Below are 21,748 nucleotides of genomic sequence, written 5' to 3' on the forward strand. Positions count from 1 at the left end.
AAGCCGGGGGGAAGAGAGAGACACTCTGCAGCTCCTATTTCCTGCCCCAAACCTTCACTGCGTGCCAATAAAAAGAGAGACCTTCCAATTTTATTCCACTGTGGACGGACAACACGATTATCCTGACTCAGGGACTCCTAATACCTCGAGTGCGGTGGACGCGGCTGAGATATAACATGTTATTTTACGCTGTTTCTGCGCAATTAGATTGTCTTTGTAGAGAGCCAATAAGATCGCTCTAAAGTTGTCTCAATAATCAAAGGAAAGTTTTGAATTTTCTCCTTTTTTTCCTTTTTAAATTCATAAACGCCAACACAAGCGGGCTCTTAAGGTCAGCTGTGAAAAGAAAAAAGAAAACGTTTGGCTTTCATCAGGTTTTGTTCTTAGGTCTCTATTTCATCAAGGCTTTTGTTCACTAACAGAGCTGAAGGTATTTGCATTAAAGCCTGTCTTGAGGCAGAGGCTAGAAAAACCACTGAAAAACCCTGGAAGCTTTCTTTTTTGCTGTTGTAATCGATGCCACTGTTCGGATCTTGCATTCTTAGCACTTTTTCGGCCAATATGGCAAAGGTGCCAGCAAACGATGGTTACTGCACATCCAGCAGACGTGAAAGAATGCGAGTCCAGTTGTTAGCCAGGTCTCTTGCTGCTAATGGTCCATTATATTCTCAACGTACTTCTCAAGCTATGAATATCAACCTTTTTTTTGGGGGGGGGGTTGCATATAAGCAGGGAGAATAAATCAAAACAAAGAGAGAGCTAAACAATGAGCTGAATGATGCTAAAAGCTCCAATAGAGCTGCTGAAAGTGGCAGCAGAAGGTGATCATTTTTACACTCTCACACTTTGCGGATAGAAAGAAATATTGATCGTAGCTCCTTTAAATGAATATTTGATTTATCCCGATGCTTCACTTGGACATCAATATTTTACTCCGGGAGCTGATAAGACTCTAAACCTATGTGAAAGAAGTCAAAGTTCGGACGAGTGCAGCTCAGAGAAAGCTAGCCGATAGCATAACAAGAGAAGGATGACTGCGAGTTGACTCGATGACAAAGAATTGTCTTTTCGAGTCTTTAAATGGTCTCCCCCACCGTGGGCTTCCTTCGCCAAGAGAGCGGTGTGATGAGAAAGAGGAGAGAACCGTGAGACAGAGAAAGCAGAGGGAGGCAGAAACACAGTGAGACGGGAACATGAAAAACTTGTCTCTTCCTCAGCAGTAGCCAATTAGGGCTGTGAAAAAGTGGAGAGGCCCAGTGTGAGGCTGTAGTGTGCTGGAGGAACGTGCTGCTTCCCTTTTCTTCTCACTCCCGCGCGCCTGCAGCTTTCTAATCACCGAGCCAAGGTCTGTTACTTTAGTCTATATTCTGGTAACTCAAGGCAATTATTCAGGTAGGTTCTGGTCAGTTTACCACTCTGTGCTTCTAATTCTTCTCCGTGAGGAGTAATTCTGTGGCTTGACAAACAAGGGATTTCATCGGCTGCGTTTCACATTTCATTCTTAAGAGAATTAGATGTAAACTTGAATAAATTAGACATGTTTAGCTAGTTTGGAGTGAATAAACTATGCCACGTAGAGTCATCAGAAGGTGGCAGAAAAGTTGCACAACGAGAAAATGAACAGGGTGACCAGGTCCAAACTTAAATAAACTTCCTTATTTTCAGTCTTATTTGAACTTATTAAAACCTTGACAGACCTTGTAGAGTAGATACTGCCACAAAGCAGAGAGCTGTTCTGATCTGGGTAACTGACGTCAGTACAGATGTGGGGGACTGTGCAAGTCAAATTAGTCGGGGGTGTTTATTCATGCTTCTGTAACCAAAGCTGAGTCCATAGCTTCCCCACCTCTGCCACGGTTCTGCTTACGTCATTAATAGAGACACTGATGGGCCTTTTTAGATAAGAAAGGCTTCAAAAGGTAAAGTGAAGCACAACGGCATTCAGTGCAAACATTATGATGCAGCAGTGATGGACGGTATAAAGCAGTTGCCTCTTTGGGGGTGTATTCTGTGATGATGTGAACAACATGCATGTAAACAGGGGTTGGTGAATAGCTTTGGAAAAGTGGAAATTTTAAAAAATGGTTACGCTCCTGCGTTTTTACGTGTGCGACATCCGAGTCCAAGACTAACTGCATCGTATGGTATCATATCATGTTGCGACGTGTCCGATCGCATCGTATTACTGCCTCTGGGAAACCAAATCGTGTCATGCTGCCTCGTACAATATTTCAAAAGTATGCATAGAAACATCGACTGTTGCATCGCTATTGCGACAAAGTAACTGAGGATGCAAAACTGAAGGCCGAATCTACACGGCTCACCAAGCATCCAAACATGGAAGGAGAGAGCTGCAATACCAGTCTTGGGAGAAAAGGATAGAGAGTCTGCTCCAGTCACCAGATCTGTTATTTACACTGGGTGCTCCCACGGGATGAACAAACAGTAAAGCACCTTTCCATACAGTCTCCCTAACTCTGGTCTTTCTTTTGAAGCTGGTGGTGGGAGAGAGAGAGAGCCGGATGAAGGATGTGAAGGACAGAGAGAAAGCACAAGGAAACGATGAAATATTAATTTGGGGTGTGCCTGAAAGACTGGACACTGAACTGAAGCACTTGGCTCTGTCTTTTTGAGCGCTCCTTCCACCCAGCCCTCCGTGTCTTTCTTCCCCCCCTTCTCACAGCGAGTCTGAAACGCAGGGCCTCGGCTAAATGTCAGAGTAGGAATTTTCCCTCTCTTTATGCCGCTCCGGCATGTAAGTGTGATTTCCTCCCTCAGACACAAAATCCAAGGCATGGCAAAGCATAACAAAAACGGATCCGAGCTACAGAGTTAAGGCTTGGACAGAAGAGTTGAAAAAACAAAACAGAGGTTCCAACATACCGTTTTTCTCTCTCATGCTCCAGCTTGACTCTTAAATCCTGTTGAGAGGAACAATAACAACAGAGGGGAGTCATGCAAGTGGAAAGTTAAAATGATTCATGGTTGTATATTGGATTTGTTGAGATGAATAAGTGAAAGTGGACAAGGAACTTAAGTGACAAAAAGCATTAAAACGCTGCACGGTTTATATGTTTATATTGCTGTTTTCACGTGCCGCACAGAGACAACATTATCCCTCAAATCAACCCCAACGATGGCATTCTGCTGCATGTATTCTCCTCAAAGTCATTAGCAAAGGGAGCAGGAATCTGGAGGAGCCTGTAAGTCTGCATGAGGTCATTGTGATAAACTAACACTGTCATCATATCAGTGCAGCAGATTGGGTGAAACGTGGGGGTTTTACCCCAGGAAAACAGCGCTCCGAGCGGAAACTCTCTCTGCTCCTCGCTGTTTGTTTATGTCTCATCATAAACAGCGCTGCTTTAAGAGGACTCGCCAATTATCATTCCACAGACAGGAAACAAATGGACGGGGGAAACAACTTGTGAGAGCGACACAAGGTAACAGACAGGACTTAAACATTAGAAACACGGGGAGTGATAAGCTGTCGAAAAGCGCGTCCGTTTGGTTTCTAATCTTCTCTCACTGAAATCGAAATCATTGGGTCACATCTGACTTACTGAACCGAGTGGATTTTCACATTTCGATTAGCAGCAAATACAATCTCGTCTCAAATTAGCGTCATTTAACGGGGCTGAATTAGACTCAAAATAAGCTGCTTTTTGTCTCGTTCTCTCAACCTTCACCCGACTTTAACAGCCCGCAAACTGTCTGTTCAGCAAAGTCCTTTCAAAAAGGAAGAGGGGCTGACGCACTTTGTCTCAACCCAGAATGACGATTTAAGGTGCGAGGGAACCACTTAATAAACTGTAACCGAGAAGGATTCATGGCAGCTTTAAAGTGAAGTGTTTCACAATGCAATGTTCTCCCGGTTCGAAGGCTGTAAAGCTTTGTTTGCTTAAACACGTGGTCCCACTGAGTCACGGTTGATTCTAAAGGTGTGCGTTTTCTTTCCTGCAAATCAATCAAACTCTCACATGTTTACGTTTCTATCCAGCTGTTTTTTTTTCTTCTATAAAACGGACACCAATGTTACCGCGCTGCACAATCTCCTGAAATGACCTCAACACTCGCCGAGGCCCTATACCTAGACATATTCTGGCAAAAAATACCAACTTTTGACCATCAAATCTAAAGCCTAAAGAGGTTGTGAGTGACTCATCTTGGCACCGTGGAGCAGACGAGGCGTAACAACGTGTACCTGTTTGTAGAGTAAAGTTCTGTTCTTGGGCTTGTGGCTGTTGTGCTGGGTGTAGCAGCGGCCCAGGGCTGCCAGGTCCTTCATGATGGAGTTGAGCGCCTCCTCGTCGTCTAAGGGCAGAAGGTGCACAGCGGTTACAAGAAAACCCCTCAAAGGAACAGAAACTGACATCTCTTAACTGTTTTCAAGCTTTCGGCTTTGAGCTCGCTTGACTTGACAAAGTGAGGCGCCATTGCGAGTGTTTGTTTGCATTTCGAGTGCTGTGGATGAGTTCAATCTGATCTTTTCTCATTTGGCTGGCGCTGAGGCCTGTGTTGGCTCAGACCAGGCAGCGAGGCAACACCTGGTCTGCTACTTCCTGTGCTCATACCATCTGTGGAGTTTCCACTGATGGAAACAGTCCAGCGGTTTCTCGCTTACCTAATAAGAACAATGTATTCTTTGCAAAAATTGAAAATACAAGTTTTCTCTGCACAACAGCGTGCCGGACATCGTCTTAACTGATCTTTATCACTATTTTGGCATGATTGCAGAGGGGAAATCTGATGCTGTTGATTCAGGTGGCAATGCTGACCATTCCTCAAACTCTGTATTCTGTGTGCAAAATCTGTAAAGAAGCAGCCGTGTTAAATTATGCAAGAGGTGTATCTACTGCCTGTCGCACAGGGCAATGTGGTCGCCTGGAGCTCGGTTAATAAGCACTTCAATATTTCATCCCGTATCACTGTAGATACTTCAGGAACGGAATTGAGACAAAAACTGAGCCTTTCTTTTGCCAAATTCTGACTGATTCAGAGTCAAAGTAGCTGCAGGCTAAACAAGAAGAGCAAGTCAAAGAGAAAGTTTCACATTCACAAATCGCACTCGATCTGTAAAACGTGTCAAGTCTAGTGCACGTCAGCGCCTTAAAATTCATTCTGAAAGCCGGTTACCAGAGAGCCAGATCTCAGCGTCGGGCCAATCTCCCTTTGTCAGATTCTGCCACACACAAACTCACTAACACACACACTCTCTCTGCGAGCAAACGCAGCAATCATGCAGATGAGTGTGTCACACATTACCATATCAAGAGACATTAATGGAAGCAATTATCTGAGCGTGGTGCTTACGATAGAAAGAAGAGGTCGTTGACCTCAGCCCCTCTCGGATGAATGATGAATGTACATAAAAACAAGCACACACACATTTTTTTTTTCCCCACTGGGCAGGTGTGTGCAACACAGACAGCACCTGCAGGAAATACCACATTCTTTAGAATAACTCATATATACATACGTATTATAATATAATAAAACTATAATAATGATAGACCACTGGGAAAGTCTGATGAATAGCTGCTGGGATAAAACAGGCAGCATGGGGTCTGAGATGCCATTTGATCTTTTTCCCTCCGGACGCCAGCTGTTCACCGACAGAAGGTCAGTCTGGGTTCAACCAGGGGTCACATGACTCACGTTCAAACGATCAATTTACAAAATGCACCGATTACGGCTTTCTCCCTTTGCTGCTTTCTTTCGCCCTTTCAAAAACCAGAGCTCCGGTTTGTAAAATAAAAAAATCTAGAAATGTCAAGTAAAGCACAAGCAGCGATACTTCATTTATAGGGTAAATCTTTTAAGTTGGGCATGAAGTCCTGAAACACTGCAGGCAAGTTTCCATTTACTTTCACCACAGTTACACGCTGAAATCAGCTATTTTAAACTACTATTATGTGCTTCTCAAAGTCAAGGCTGTGTCCTTGCATTTAGAAAACAGAGAAACGGGCTTAGAAAAATGGGAATAGGCCACCGCAAGAATCAAATTAACAAATAACCCAAACGCATTTTGTGCTGACTCGATCTCACCTCCACCTGCACGATCTTTGGCGTGAGCAAAAGCTCGTAGATGATTGGAGAACAGAGAGGTCCTTAAAACATCACTGAACAAAGGACTAAGCCCGTCAAAGTATCAACTGACGTAACAACTGACCTTTGGTGAGATTTTATTATGTGGCAGCCTAGAAACTTAGTTGTTAAAGAATCATCTTCAACTTTAATATGCACCTACGGTCATAAGTTTCTCCCAGTCTGACCTTTGTGATATTCTGCTCTTCACTCAAACTTTCGTTTTTCTGGAAAACATCTCCCACCAGCTCTCTTGGCCGAAAAACCCCCCCAAAAAAACACATAGCGCTACTCTGGCCTCTGCTCAGGTCAACCAGCCACCATCAAGTGAGGTCCAGCCGCATCAGCAGCCAACCACAGAGCTGGAGGTCTTGTTTGACTATCCCAACATAGCAGCTGGAGCAGAGTAAGGAAGAACACACAGCAGCACACTCCCTGTACTTTCAGAAAAACTAAATAACGCAGAGCGATAAGAAAAGTCGCACCCACTATGTATCTGCCACAAGTGCAACAAGTGGAGTGATGACTGATATTCTAAAAGTGACAGGCGACAATTAAGGCAAACCTATTGGCTGTTTTATTAAGCCAAGGCACCAAGATGACATCAAGTTCAGTACAACATGCATTTCCTGTCATGCAGATAACCTGCCTTATTAGTGCACATCTTTTGGCAGCAACTGTGGGTGTTTATTTGTAAAAAATAACTAACTATGAGACAGTTACCTTTGTTTCCCCCCTCCATGAGCGTGTTTAAGAGATCAGATAAATACAGAATAACGAAGGAAATTACACCTACATGTGGAAACGGCGCACGCACCTCCACGGGCAGAAATATCTAAAGTTAACTCCCTCCATCGTGCAGCAGTTAAACACTTTATGGTCCGTGTACCAGCTCAGGGAGGAAGCCTGGCTAGATATAACATATACAGTCAGCCGTGGTGGATGACTAACTGCTAGCCCAAGCCTGTCCTCTTCGAACAGGAAGGAACTGAATCACTGTCTCTGTTCTGAATACAGAGCAGGGCAAACCACGTTATGACTCCACATCAGGAAATTAATGGATTTTTGATTGACTCAGGACACAAGGGGGGACACTGTTTTTCCATTGCCACTCTGATGAAAAGATTTATCTATTTTTTTTTGCTTCTTTTGCAGCGAATGAATTTAGCGTTAATGGCTGTTGTTGATTGCTCTGGGTAAACCGTGAAGTTAAAAAGGCTAATCACCACTTTCAGCACTGACCATTTATTCTGTAAACCAGAGACAACTAAAAGCATCTGCTACGACTGCTTGCTGAATGGATTGAATAATATTTCAAGGCTCAAAACTGATCATCAACCAGAAAAGAAATTAAGTCTGAAAAAACTAAAGCAATCAATCCCGACCAGAACGCTTGTAAATACTACTTCCATCCTCACTCCTCACAATCACAGCCTCCCTGGTGACAGGAGTTGTTTCAGTTCTGTCTCCACAGGCTCAGAGCTCCAGACTATCCTGTGCACTCGCAGTCAAGGATACAAAACAAACAGAGGCCTGCACGTGGATCTGTGTGTGTGTGTGTGTGTTTGTGTGGCTGAGGCCTGCTCTGTAGCCTATGGATAATAGCAGTGAGGGGAGAGAGGGAGGCATAAGGGGCAGTGAGAGTGTGAGAAATGCGTGGTGGTGCACAGAGCTGGCCTATAAATGAAGTTATTACATCACCCAGGCCTGGTCCTCGGCCTGCCAGCCGAGGCTAACCACCAGCACAGTGGAAAGCAACCAGCTCACACACCAACGTCACGTCCCTGCCGGAGTCAGCCTGACAAACCGGCTTCAGAAACTTCAGGGACACCATGTCAATGTGACCAAGAATTGTTTCTTCTGTTATGTCGACACATTGTGATACCTGCAGCTCATTTCCTGGGCTTTCGTTGGGTTAAATGTGACTAGCATAAGAAAAGGGGGGAATTCCAGGAAGCCAGGCAGAGTGAGCAACATTACACAATGAAGGCAGATTGCAGGACATTGCATCATCACTCTGCTTCTTTTTTTTCCCCTCTCTTGTCTTTTTCCCAGCTAATGCCAGGAACTTAAATAGTGGCAGGAGACTAAATGGATCAGGAACTCCGGTATAAGACGGCTGACATGCAGATATTGACCTGTAGCTGCAGCTCAAGCTGAAGCAAGAGCTGCTAAAACATCAGTGAGCTGAAGCTGCAGGCACACAGTACTGCCTCAAGCTTGTTTGGAGAATAGCCCTGGCTTTAAGAGGCTCATTCTGCAGCCTACCACCTAATAAATAGAGTGTAGGAATCAGCAAGGCAGCGGCTGTGAGCATGAGTGAGGCAAGCTATCTGAATGAAGACTCTGAGGGGATTTCCTGACGCAGAGAGACACATCATGGCAAAGGCATCCGGCAGGATTAGCAGCTGGAGCCAAATGTGTCCTCACTCTGTGGCAGCAGTAAGGTCCAATCTCTCACACAACACACACGTAGATGCACACACACCAGCTATCGCAAGCTAGGCACACTGGAAAGCTACATCTCTGCACAACTTGCTGTTTGCCGAAACCATGGCGCAGTCAATTTAACAGCTTATGCATGTAATGTTTGACCTTCTTGGTTAATCTTTCATGAAAACTCTGATGTAATGTAAGGTATTTTAGGTGTGTGACAATCGTTGAGCAATTCATGTTTACACAAGATCTGTGCTGAAACTCATTGGCGATTGTTTCATTCAGTATGTGACGACTGGGACATTCCTTCTCTCAGCCTGAAACGGTTTACATTACCACTACTGTGATGGAAAAGTAAGGAGCTTTGGGTTACTGGAAACTATGCTGCAACAACGATTTAATAAACGTGCCCAGCTATTCATAATATTTTCCCCAACTACACACATATGTATTTTATTCGCTGGTACCGGTCGGAAAAATTCTAACAGACGCCCCTCAAAACAGAGGAAAACTTAGGTGATTAGGTTGCAAGTGTCAACTGATGCCGGTGACTCAACAGCTAGGAAGTCAAATATTGCAAGCATCCCTGACACATACTGTATCAATAAAATACTACACATCTTTTGTACCGTGTTCTTGTTGTACAACATATGACACACAAAGAACAATGTGAAAGCACTACAGAAGCTACATGGGTCGTGTGCCTCCTAACAGGCTATGCTATTGGAGGCCACTAGCGTTGGGGGCAATTGAAACGCTATGCAAATACTCACAGAACAGGAAATTCTTGTACCGACACCTATTTTTTTTGTAGGTACCACAACTGAATGAATGTTATCTAAAGCTTAGCATCTAAATGTTAGGAAAAATTGGAAGAGGTTGCTGGAAAAATAGCTGTTTTTAGCTAGCTGGTTTTCTCTGTGGCGACTCCTTTTTCAGGTTTCTGCAGTTGCTCGATCTTGCTTAATTCCATCTGTGCGTTGTACATGGACACATTTTGTAATAAATAGCACAGCACAAAAATTAATACATAATCTCCATACAAAAACAATCACGCAGGATTAAAATGCACTCATTGTAAATGGTAATCTGATGAATGAACACACTGTATCCATGGATTTAACCTATAATAAAACAAATTGTCATGTGGGAATGTGGGAATCTGAAAACACCTTTGATAAAAAAAAAATTAAAAAAACTGAACTGAGCAGCTAGCATGGCTCTATTTCCAGCCCAGGAATACATCTACTTACACCTCTGTTGCTCACCTATTAGTACATTTTTCCTGTTTATTTGATAATTGAAAGACAGTCGAGGCTTAGTGTACTTCAGACTAACCTATTGCCTTAATTAACAGCTTTTATAGCTTTTTTTAATAGCATTTTTTCTGGTGTTGTTGTTCTTTACTGGGCAGGTTGTCTATCTTGTTGTAATTTATTTTTATTTTGGACAAAGGTCAGAGACGTGAGCAGGTTGCCCACTTGCGGCAACTTGTCCCTCGTCACTAGTTGTTATGCTAAGCTAAACTGAGTTAAGCTAAGCTAAGCTAAATTAAGCTAACCGTCTCTCACACTGGCTCCTGATTTACCTCATTTAACACCAATAAGCCTATTTCACACCATTCCTTTGACTTAATCAGGCCCTAGTGCTTGACTATTGAGAGATTACCTTGTGTGTTCCTGTGCTGTCCAGGTCCATTTTGGAGACCGTCATCTGTGGAAAAAAAACAACAATGCTTTTGGATCACACTGTGAATTGGCCCAAAATATGCAGCCTGTTATGAAGGCTGGTCATGCACGTTGAATTTTATGGAAAGAATGACCAAAAGATATTGATCTGATATTTTGGGTTTTGTTTACTAAGCAACAGGCTTAACTCTCAGCTCCTCCAGGCCTCAAGGTCTCGTACACATAAAAAATATACCACAGGAGAAAATATAGTGTATTGTCTGGAGGAACACAATAAGCGTGGAGCTACATTGTTGTGTGGACAAGTTCTCTATGTGTGTGTGTGTGTGTGTGTTCAAAAGCGCTCGTACGTTTACTTTTATGCACATTTGGTATGCATTTGGTGTGAATACAAATAAGCACTCGGAATGTCTGATTGGTTGTTTGTGTTCAGCCTTTCAATTTTCAAAAGTGTCCAAAAATCGGAGTACGGCTTTCAGAATCGGGGTGGGAGATACTTCCACAAATGACCGTGTAATGAAATGGTCCAACTATGAACAGCCTTTTAACACGTTTCCTCGCTCACGTGTTATTTTTTTCTCCCAGAGGAAGTGTGAGATGTAGGCATGTTGCTGAATGTACAGACTGTATAAGCAATCTGCTACTCACCCATGTTTACTGTCATCATCAGGAAGTGACCCTGTTGAACTCGAGCACAGAGCTCAAATCCTCTCTGAAAACGAAGACTTCACCCTGAGAGCAACAAAAAAAAAAAAAAAGAAGAAGAAAAAACAGGTTTTCAAACATGCCCAAACTGTTCTCTTCTCCTTCAGCTCGCAGCACATAATATTTCTGCGATTGCACAAAAACAATGACAAAACAGGACGCAGGTGGCAGTATCAACACAAAGCTTTTATTTCCACATCGGCGTCCCCACTTCTGTTATTTTTTTAATCTTTCTTTACCCTGCTCTCCTGAGACTGACATATCCTTTTTTTTCTTTGAAAAGCAACGACTCAACAGCCAAGAAGCTTGTAATCCAGCCTGTAAAAAGGACCATAGGCTTTTGAATAACAAATGCAATGCCTTCTTTACGCACCAAGTTGCTAAAAGAAATACCAGAAAAGCAGAACGCTCATTTACTTATCACACGGAGGAGGAAATGGGGCCGTTTTGCAGATGATGCACCCTTTGTTAGTGTGGAGCAAACCGTTGCCTCATGCTTCAGCCTGCTGATATGTTTGCTTGCAGTCTACTTGCAGATATTTCTCACACAAATGCTGTGAGAAACATTTGCTTGCAGAATTAGAAAATAGAGGAACAGGAACAAGACAAACAGCTGTGTGTTGATATTGTGGTCATGAGCTGATGTGTTCCACATTAGAGCATCAATCGAAAGGCCCGTACAGGTCTTTCTGCATGCCTCAGAAGGCCAAAAGAACTAAAGGCTTAAATCTGAGATGTGAGGCAATACCGCAAATGCCACAGCATTATATTATCTTTAAGGCTGCAGCTAATATTAGTGATGAAAAATTGCACCCATACTGAAAAATTCCCAGTGTCATTAAATGAAGCAGGTGTGAATTTGATTTCTTAGAAAAATAAGTTATATTTTCATCTTACAGTACAGCTCACTGGTGGTTATGGCTGAGTAATCTGAAAAGTAGCTGCTAATGGCTGCCTGTTGCAACACAGCACAGAATCACAGCTACTGTTGTCAGTGGCTACAGTCTGACACACTATAGTGTCTCAGCAGCAATGACGGAGCCAACGGTGGGTGGCTACAGACCTCGCTGCCGTGGCGATATTTCCTGATTCATTTTTGCAGCGAGCGAAATCTCTTTCAAAAGGCGGAGCACGTCGCTGTCAAGGGGAGCACGCTCGGGCACAAAGTGCCGTGGAAACGCAAGGTGACACAAAACTACAAGAACACAAAAGAAACGGCAGAAAGAAAAGGAAGACACAACAGCTGAGGAGAAAAACACAAGACAGCAACGTCTCACAAAACAGTGTTTCCCAAAACTGGGGATTTTTTCAAACAACAATGAAACAAAGAAAAAGCAGCAACTGGGTTCTGTTGTTGTGTTTTGTTCAAAGTTGTTGGAACTTGCACTTCTCCGCCACAGAAAACACACCATAAAATACAGAAAGAACACAGCAACAGAGAAAGAAATTTGAGATTTACATTTGGAGGTATTTCGGCATATTTCAGATCTGCTCGGCTATCTCCAGCGACCTGTGTGCACTGTGTGCAGCTGGTCTCTCTTACCCCAAATATTCAGCACAGATAAACTCTTCAGCTCGTCTCCAGAGACACAAAGTCGCTCACTTTCTCTGTCAGGCAGAAAACTTTTCATAAAAAGCAATAAAGACAGACACGAGAGCGATTTACAGCCTGAAGGGCAGAGTCACAGGATGCCGGCAGAGTTTCAGGGTAACACAGTGTCCGTGCACACAAAGAAGCGAATAGAAAGCTAATATTCAACAGGATGAATGTGGTGGTACGGGAAGAAATGGTTCAATGAACTGTATGAAAGCAGAGTGATTTAAACATGTCACATTATGACCATCTAACTCGATAAACAAGGATTCTAAAAGCATGGCATGAATAGCAAAAAGAAATACGTCACAGCAAAGATCTGCATCAGGCTGTGCTTGTTTGCTGCCGCTGACCGCACATAAAAGAGATGAGGAACAGCCACAAGACAGGTGGTCTTCCAACATCATGCCGCCCAGTCTGTTGATGCCACACACACACACACACACACACATGCACACACAGGCGGCTCAGTCCGGTGCCAGCAAGTCACCAGATGGTCCATCTGTTTCGCCCCTCTGCCCAGCATGATGCTGGGCAAGTGGTGCCCACTGATCGCCAGCCCAATTCTCCACACACCTCTTGGCGGGCGGGCAATGTGACAGCCCCGCTTGTTGGAAGATCAAATGCTCAATCGCCACCCGCTCGTGTTGCTCAGCAGCCACACGTCCTCAGAGACCAGACTGTCTGCGCGTGTAAGACCGAACTGCAAACGCTATCCAGGAGTGTTCCGGACACCGTGATAGACTTCGTTGTCTAATATGGCAAAAGATCACCAGGCGGGCAAATGCTACACCAGCGGCGGCCTCTCATCTGTCACAGCACGAAAGGACCAGTAAGAGTTAATCAAGGAAAAGGAGAAAGCACAGGATGGAATTTCAGACGAGCCAGACAAAGCAGAGCCAAACTCCTCAAACCCCAGCTGAATTTTTATTCTTGCTGACATGATTGGAAGAAGATGTATCGTGAGCATGCACTTAACCTCTTTCAGCTCTTACATCACTTCACTAACCAAGTAAACAGTATGACGTTGGCCTTCATCTCCAAGGGAAACACTCCCTTTTAAGATTAGAGAACTGCTGGGTCTGCTTTCCAGCTGCCAGGTGGCCTGAGCAGTACGACCTCATGTCTGACATCATTCACGTGGAGTCCCAGAGAAATCACCATTTCAGAGGTCAAGCTCTCAACATTGAGTGGCTCGCCGGGTTTCCATGGTCCAACAATCGCAAATACAACAGAGGACCCACTGAGGATTGGGGAGTGCTGCTCCCAAGAGCTCGGATTTTCACTGGGACCAACTGTGGAAAATCAATTTTGACAGTTACCCACTTCTCTAACCGCTTAAAGGAAAACCTGCTTATTATCAGGGCCGGGGCGGCTCAAACTGCACGACTGGCCTTCAAACATTTACAGGAGTATTTTGACATTTGGGGGAAAACTTGCCGAGAGTTACATGAGAAAATAATACTGCTCTGAAATCTGTGCAGTAAATAAGGAACCAAAACAAGGGGTAGGTCAGTTTAACTTAGCTCCAGGACTGGAAATCCATCCAAATCTAACACACTTTCCTTAACTCATTTTCCTCAAAGCTCTGTTCATGCTTCTTATAAATATACATTGAACAAACAGGCTTGTCTTGTGTCATTTTTAACAGCAAGAGTGAACAATTAATACAGACATGAAGCAAGCTAAAGATAGCTCTTTCACATAGAAGGAAACGGAGGTCTGTGGATCCCCTGAAATAGCAGATTTAATACATCCAAACATCAAAAGCAAGACTGAAATTGTTGGCTGTTATGTGAAGTTATTTACTTATATCAGATGTCATAAGACCAGCTGATGGGCTGCCTCATACGCTGCATCACACCTGACGTCATAACACTCAGTGGGCCGCCGGTATTGCAACTCAAGTCAGGAAGCGAAGGGTGATTAGTGAGCCACAGCTATTTAGGTGACTTACTCTTTTAAAAAGGTCAGCGGCGGGGGTGTCCTGTCTGTTGAACGCTGGCCAAGACTATGCTGTGGCCATCCCACATGAGTCAGAAGGGTTACTCTGACTGATTCTGGGAAGTAAGACAATCGCGCGTCCCCTTGATCGCCAAGACGTCCGCTGAGGGCTTTCTGAGCAGGGACACTCTTGAGGACTTTGTGTTATTAGGAAAGAGTGAGCAGGAGAACATCACTCCACGTGGGGGCACGAGCACTCATTTATCTTAACCTTGGCTCCCCTTGCTTTGTCTCACAGGAGTTATTGCCGAGAGGAGGTCCAAGTTCTTCAATGGGACACAAAGCTTAATGACTACAGCACATCAAGAGGGTTCTTCCCGTCATCTGGCATAAAATCCATGTTTTATTTCAAATAAAGGAATCTCCCTTTGGAGGTGAAGCCATTATTTATGGATTTGTACCTTCTGTTTCATCTATAAATGGGCTGTCATGCGAGTGCACGGGCAGTTAGAGACACAGCAGGTATGACTGAATGTAAACCGATCTCTTCATATTACAAACTACTAAGCCTCACTAAGGCTAAAACATATTTTCACTGGTGATCCTGTCAGGGGAAAAAAAGGGGAACAATAGATCGCATCGAGTCTGCTGCAGTGAAAACCAAGGATCGGTACGGGAGACAAAGGTGACTTTGAACGCGGCATGATTATTTGTCCCAGACAGGCTGGTTTTAGTACATCAGAAACTGCTGAACTTCAGGTATTTCCACACCAAACCTCTGATCTGATCGTTCTAAAAATTGCCTGTGAATGATGCAAAAGGTGAGAAATGAAAGGCAAGATTAGTCTGAGGTGATGGGGGGGAAAAAAGGTATGCGGAACGCTACATTCATGGTGATCTTTATCCAACAGCATGTTAGAAGACACTGTTAGAAGTCAGAGAGCTGCCAGATGAGCTGTTAGGGTTTAATCCTGTGGTCTTACAAAGCACACAATATTCACAAATGTCAATATCCTATTAAAATGTATGCAGATGATTCATCTATCCTGTTCTGGAACAATGCTATTCTATGGAAACTGTGTTAGCGGCAGGACAAAGTGGTAGAATTACTATCCAAAGTGTGTCCAGTGGTACCAACGAAACTCCACTGAAACAGGATGTTTTTCATTGAAACCGTAAGGCTCTATTAGCTCAGAGTTGATCTGTCTGCAGTCATCATCAACCATGCAACACCGGCTAAAAATAGCCAGATTGAACGAGTTATCCTCCTGCCGTCCACAATACACCCACTCCTTGGATCACCAGGACCATATTCTCCAACTGAGAGGAATCCGCGCAATCTGTAAAGTAAGCTATCTTTTCCATTATGAGGTGACGTGCTATTACAAGCACATTTGCTCATTGTGTTTCTCCACCCAAATGCAGCCATGCAGAGACACAGCTCATAGACTTTAAGCCCGTTTCACGAGACGGGGACTCAGAAACAGTTGTGGGTCATCGGGAATCGAGAAAATCTTTGAGCTTTGCCACCCAGCTACTTATCCATGAAGAGCGCATCGGTTCTGGGCCTTTTAGAGGCTGAGGGAACGTGACAGTGAAAAATCAAAAATGACTCGATTCATTTCTCCCCTGCTGATTTAATCCATCTTCTCTGAGAATTGGCCTCTCTTTTTTAATTCATATATTCATACAAAATACATGAGAAGCAGCAGGAGCGTAGTTGCAACGCCTGGCCTGTTGCAGTCTTTTACACGACTGTGTACGCACACTCGTCCTCAGTGTTATTGTATGACCCAGCCTGCCTGTGTGTGTGTCGTCTATCCAGCTGTCCTCGAGGCCTCGGGCTCCACTGCTGCTGATGGCATTGTCCTCACAGCCAGACAGGCCGTGCAGACAAAGCTCAATCGGGACAACTTCCTCTGAGTTTCTGGAGCGGCGGGGGCTGGACCTCACTGCACTTTCACAGATTAAATTTAAAAAAAGAAAAAAAAAAAAGGTGACCGAGACTGACTCCCTTCGAGCCTTTCACTTTGTCTCCATTCTGTTCTGCTGTAGGCTAATTTCAAAGCGTACTAAAGCCAGATTTTCTTGGCTTCCTAGCCACATTGTGAAATGTTTATTACATGTGATGTATTTACAGGTTAACTCGGAATATGAGGGGGAAATGTTCCAATGCTCGTGTAAAGCAGTAAATAAGCACTTAATTTGAAATATACACCGTTTCGGATCTCTGAGCAAAACGTATTTCATTCAGAAATGACATCTCATGCGCTGGTCTACCATAAAGACAGGACTGCTGCATAGACAGATGGTTGTCTCTCTGCCTGCTTCTCCCTTCCTTTGATCCTCTCAGGCTGCCTGTCGACCAACAGAGAACCAGTTTGTACAACAGTCCTGTTGAGAAACCACGCAGCCAGCCACCAATAAACCAAACTGATACATTTCCACCACAGCAACAGTTCCACATGCCAGGTGGATTGGTTAAGTTCACCGGTTTGATGCACGTTCAGTCACACGAGCAATGTCCCCGTGAATTCCATTTAGACTGAATGGAAGTTCTGAACTTGTTTATGTTTGGTCCAAATTCCCAAAACTTTATTTGCAAAATAGATCAGACCAAATCAGTTCAATTTGGTCTTATTTGGCCTGGAGTTATGATCACTGGCTTCACTGTGATACCACAGAAACTGTGGCCCATAACATCACAGGTTGGAAGTTTCATTGGACTGGAAGCGTTAAAAAGGGTTGCGTTGGTACCAATGGTCCTTCACCATTCCTCAGTTTTGGATCCCACCGACATGTTCTTCTCAAAGCCTCAGTTCTGGCTTAATTGAATTTAGCTATTGGTCCATGACCATTATATCAGCACAATTATGCACGTTTTTGATTGAATGCAGGAAGACTTTACTGATTGTTTCGCACTAAGTAATTCTCGTATTGTAATAGTCAAGTAAGGCTGATTAAGCCAGACTCGTATCTCACACTTAATGGTAAATCTTTGTCTCTTATTTTCTATTATAAATGGGCAACCACATCTTAAAAAGGCCTTCGAGAGACCATAATGAGTCACTCCATATGATTCACTGTAATCTTTGACCAGCAGATTTCTGGTCAGTGGGCGTCTGGCAAGCCGTCAAGTTTCTGAGAATCCAGCATATTATGGCAACGGAGCCCAGGTCATGTTCACTCTCATTACAACACTCAGCTAATGAACTCGCATCAAAGCCAGTCCTGAAATTTGACAGCAAGGGTGTTAAAGAGAGTTATCGTTGCCTGTCAGGTGGGTATAAGAATATAGGCTGTATGAGAGGCATCTGGAGCACATTACACATTTCTGTGCACTCTGCAACACGGAAAACACACCCCGAGACTTTCCTTATCCTGTCAACCTTTGCAACAAGTCAACCTGCGAACACAAAGTCCAGCTCTTAACTCTTCTTTCAGACCTCTTTCTTTATTGGTACCATCAAAACACAATTAAAAACTCCCTTTATCCGTCTCTGGTGGCATCTGCGGTGGGATCCAGTGCTGTTATCAGCTCCGTGGATTGTTTTGCCAGAGGCACACCAACCATATCTGTGGGCGGTTTCCACCTGACAGTTCCTCTCCCACTATTTCTGAGCCTGAGGGCCTTCCAAAGTGCTGATAAACTCATCCATCAGTTCGCTTCTCCGGCTCCCGTCTTGTGAGTGCACCTCGGATTGATTTTATTAGATGAGGCCTGATTAAATTAATTTGGCACGGCTCTGTGATCTGCCACCTGAAATATACATGTGGAACACCGCATCTTCATCACTTATTCTTTACAACAGCCTCGGCACATTACCGACAATCGGGGACTTGGAAGACAAATAGTTAGTCGAAAGATGAGTCCACCTTTCAAGAAAAAAACTGTTCAGTCGACCACTACGAACCACAGAGGTCACAGAGGACTTACAAAGCAAAACATGGACAAACCATGAATGAGTCTGCAAGCCTGCAGACGATGACTTTTAGAAATCAGACAAATCTCCACACATGCAGTTTATGTCTTCTAACACTGTTAGAACCACGTGAAAAGTGCACTTTTTGGACAGGAAACAACCTCTAAAATCAATTCTAAACTTTTATTCCAGCAGGGAATACATTGAATCAGTTCTCCTCACACAAAAGCAAACAGTGGTGTTCGTAAAGGGCCGATTATGGGCTTGTTCAAATTCACAATTGAAACAGTTGCACTGAAACCCACTGGAGGCCGTCCAAGTAACAGTTTCCACTTGCAAGAAGGCCTGTCCAATAAGGCTGCTGTCAATATACGTGAACATGTCTGCGTTTTGTTAGCACATTCATTGTAGCACTGATCATACAATTAACAATAGCTCAAATTCTTTTTTTTTATTGTTCAGGCATTTAATTTGCTGTAAACAGGAAACAGTGACAAATAAGTAAGCAGAGGGTGGGTGGGGGTGGGGGGCAAGAGAAATAAATCTTACCTTGTTGTTTAAGTGTGTCCATGTTCTGGTTGTGGCTGCAGGATTTATAAAGCTGACTTGGTTTTAGGTTGTAATTTATGACCAATAAACAGCGGAAAAATCCCGAAAGATGCGAGGAAAATCTTCCTAAAACAGTGAGCTGGAATCCGGAAACTGTGCTCAGTACTGTAGCACAGAAACAACATGAACGAGCTGTACTTTGGCAGAAAGGGCTTCTCTTCTCAGAGGTGCATAATCCAAAGCAGGAGGTCGTGCCTGCAGAGGAGAATAAACTGCAGCTGCCGATGGGATGCAGAGTAAAGTTTTTTCCGACCTGCGCTTCGCTTGTCTCAACACACACTACAGAACTGAGGAGCTGAGTTTCTCCCCCGAGCTGCGCCTCTGATGTCAGCAACAACGTGAGCTCCAGGAAGTGGTGACGCTCTCCGGTGGTGCGTTACCAAGGCAGCGGCGGCAAAGCGGAGGGAATGCCGCCTCCCCGTGGACACCTGGAGCTATTACAACCGTTACCTTACATAGCCATTTTCCAATCGCTCTACTCAAGAAACACTGATGGTAGTTTGAACTAAAACACTTTAACATGGTGTTTTAAAATGTTGTCTCCACACCAAACTCTCCAATGTGTTTCTGTTGTCTCTGTGTCTATTTTCAACTGAACCAAACAAGCTTTATCCAATCCAAGGTTGCGGTTATAAGCAAATTTTAGAATATATACATATATATAAATCAAACCTAAGCAGTTCCCATGTGTATCATATTGTTCATACACATGTGGATAGTCTGCAGTCAAAGAGCCAGATATCATAACATACAGTGCAAGACTGAAGGCTCAAAAGTTTACATACATTGCACAATATTTGGCCGAGCTTTGGTCCAGAGGAGACAGCTGTGCTTCTGGATCGCATATGGCTTCTTCTTTGCATGATAGAGCTTTAACCTGCATTTGTGATTGGCACGTTGAACTGTGTTCACAGACAATGATTTCTGGAAGAGTCCATGCAGTGATTTCCATGACAGAATCACGACCTTTTTTTAATGCAGTGCCACCTCGGGGCACCAAGACCACAGACATCCAATACTGGTTTTCATCCGTGTCCCTTTAACACAGAGATGTTTCCACATTCTCTGAATCTTATGATGATTTGTAGTGTAGTGCTGAAGTGTAGTTTTATTTTAGTACCACTTACTTTTCCAGACTTTTGTTGCCCCATTCCCGACCAGTTAGTGTGTTTCTGTCATCAGATTCAGGATAAACTAATAGATTAATCGATAGATAACATTTAAAATGTTCTCACATTCATCATTTGATGTTTTTCAATGTCATATTGTGGTGAAAATGTTCATCTATGAGGTTTGCAAATCGTCACATTCTGTTCTTATCTATAGTTCACACAGCACTCCAACTTTTTTGGAACTGGGATTTAAATCCATACAAAATAATCCTCTTTAACCTCTTTAGCTTCAGGTGTTCTGACATGGTTCGAACCTGTGGATGATTCCAGTCACAGCTCCACTGACAGCATCAGTAGGTGAACTGTTGTCAGTGATGGTGGACAGTGACAGAGACCGTAACTCATAAATGTCACGAGCAGGCAGTAAACATGTGGCACGACTTCTAAGTAGTATCACTGAGGGAACCATTATTTTTCTGCTAATTTCCACTGTGCTCAGTTCTTTCATTCTCAACATTTCTATTAAGTAGCAAAGAAATAAGTGCTACATGTCTCCAAAAGTGTACTTGTAATGGGCACAAAAAACGCAACCTGATGATCTGAAAAAAAAAAAAACGCTCCTCTGACCTTGGCCTCGGCATCCCTCGCTTCGCGTTAGTTCCACACAGCGCTGTTTCCTTGTGATCAGACATGCCCTTGTTCTGTGCAGGACTGCTTCAGTGCAGTGAATTTCAATTGGAAATTTGCATCCCTCTGTGGATTTGCAGTGCTTGCAGATGTCTGCACTGCTAAATTGTGCTGAAGATGAAACCCCCATGCGGACGTTATGAACAATAACAGCTTCTCTGTGTGTGTGTGTGTGTGTGTGTGTGTGTGTGAGTCTCAATGGATTTTGCAGCATCACCTGACAGAGTCTTAAAATACCAAAGAGGATTGAGTTGGATTGAGCAGGATGCTCTCACTGTCAGTTTTATGTAATCAGCTGTTTTTTTTTATATTGTATTCATTGTGAGCATTTCATTTATTTCCGCCCACTTTTATGTTTGTGGCACACATGTATGTCCCCAGTAATATAAGATATACTTTACCACTGGCAAACGTCAGATCGGAACTCAAAAATACTGGTCGATTCTGGGGAGCATTAATACACAAGTGTGCAAATTCACAAGAGGTAACATCTTCAGCGGCAGTGCTGGAAGTGGCACAAGAGTCTTCAAATGCTAGTTAATTTACTAATGACTTCCAGCCAAGTGATCTCAGGTCTGTGATGAGTCTCTGTTGGGCGTCCTCTGGGCCCGGTGGAGCTGTGTGCGCATGTTTTGGGTATCTAACCTGCTTCTGGTTTCCCTGCAGTGCTGGAAGAAGCTGGTAAGATTAATGTGTTGGAGGGAAATGTTTACATACTTGTGCTTATCTTTGCAGCCGTCTTGTTTTTTATCTTTATGTTCTGCTAAAAGGGTATTTTTGAAAAACCTATTCATCCTCTGGGGCAAAAAAAACCCCAAACTAAATCTAAAAACACTGCGAGGTGTTGTGAGTTTCTCTCTATTCATTTCTAAAAATCTTTTTAAACAGATCAAAAGCTCGACAGTAATGGCGGACTTCCTTCCCGGCACACTGTCGCTCCCAGTTGAGACTCCCAGCAGAGGA

General features: G+C 43.7%; 1 protein-coding gene across 1 annotated transcript in view; it reads right to left on the reverse strand.

Moving 5' to 3' along the window:
- map3k22 (mitogen-activated protein kinase kinase kinase 22) overlaps positions 1-19,323 on the reverse strand; it is a 34,999-nt gene extending 15,676 nt beyond the window's left edge. Inside the window, exons 1-5 of the mRNA XM_072378022.1 lie at positions 18,927-19,323; positions 10,860-10,943; positions 10,192-10,236; positions 4,205-4,314; positions 2,884-2,921 (exon numbers count right to left, since the gene is read on the reverse strand). Coding sequence (XP_072234123.1) covers positions 2,884-2,921; positions 4,205-4,314; positions 10,192-10,236; positions 10,860-10,878 — 212 coding nt within the window. The 5' untranslated portion in view covers positions 10,879-10,943; positions 18,927-19,323. The remainder of the gene's footprint in view (positions 1-2,883; positions 2,922-4,204; positions 4,315-10,191; positions 10,237-10,859; positions 10,944-18,926) is intronic.
- Between the last annotated feature and the right edge of the window lie 2,425 nt (positions 19,324-21,748).

Source organism: Leuresthes tenuis, unplaced genomic scaffold (genome assembly GCF_036924035.1).
Source record: "Leuresthes tenuis unplaced genomic scaffold, fLeuTen1.0.hap1 SCAF_24, whole genome shotgun sequence".
In the NCBI taxonomy this organism is placed as follows: Eukaryota; Metazoa; Chordata; class Actinopteri; order Atheriniformes; family Atherinopsidae; genus Leuresthes; species Leuresthes tenuis.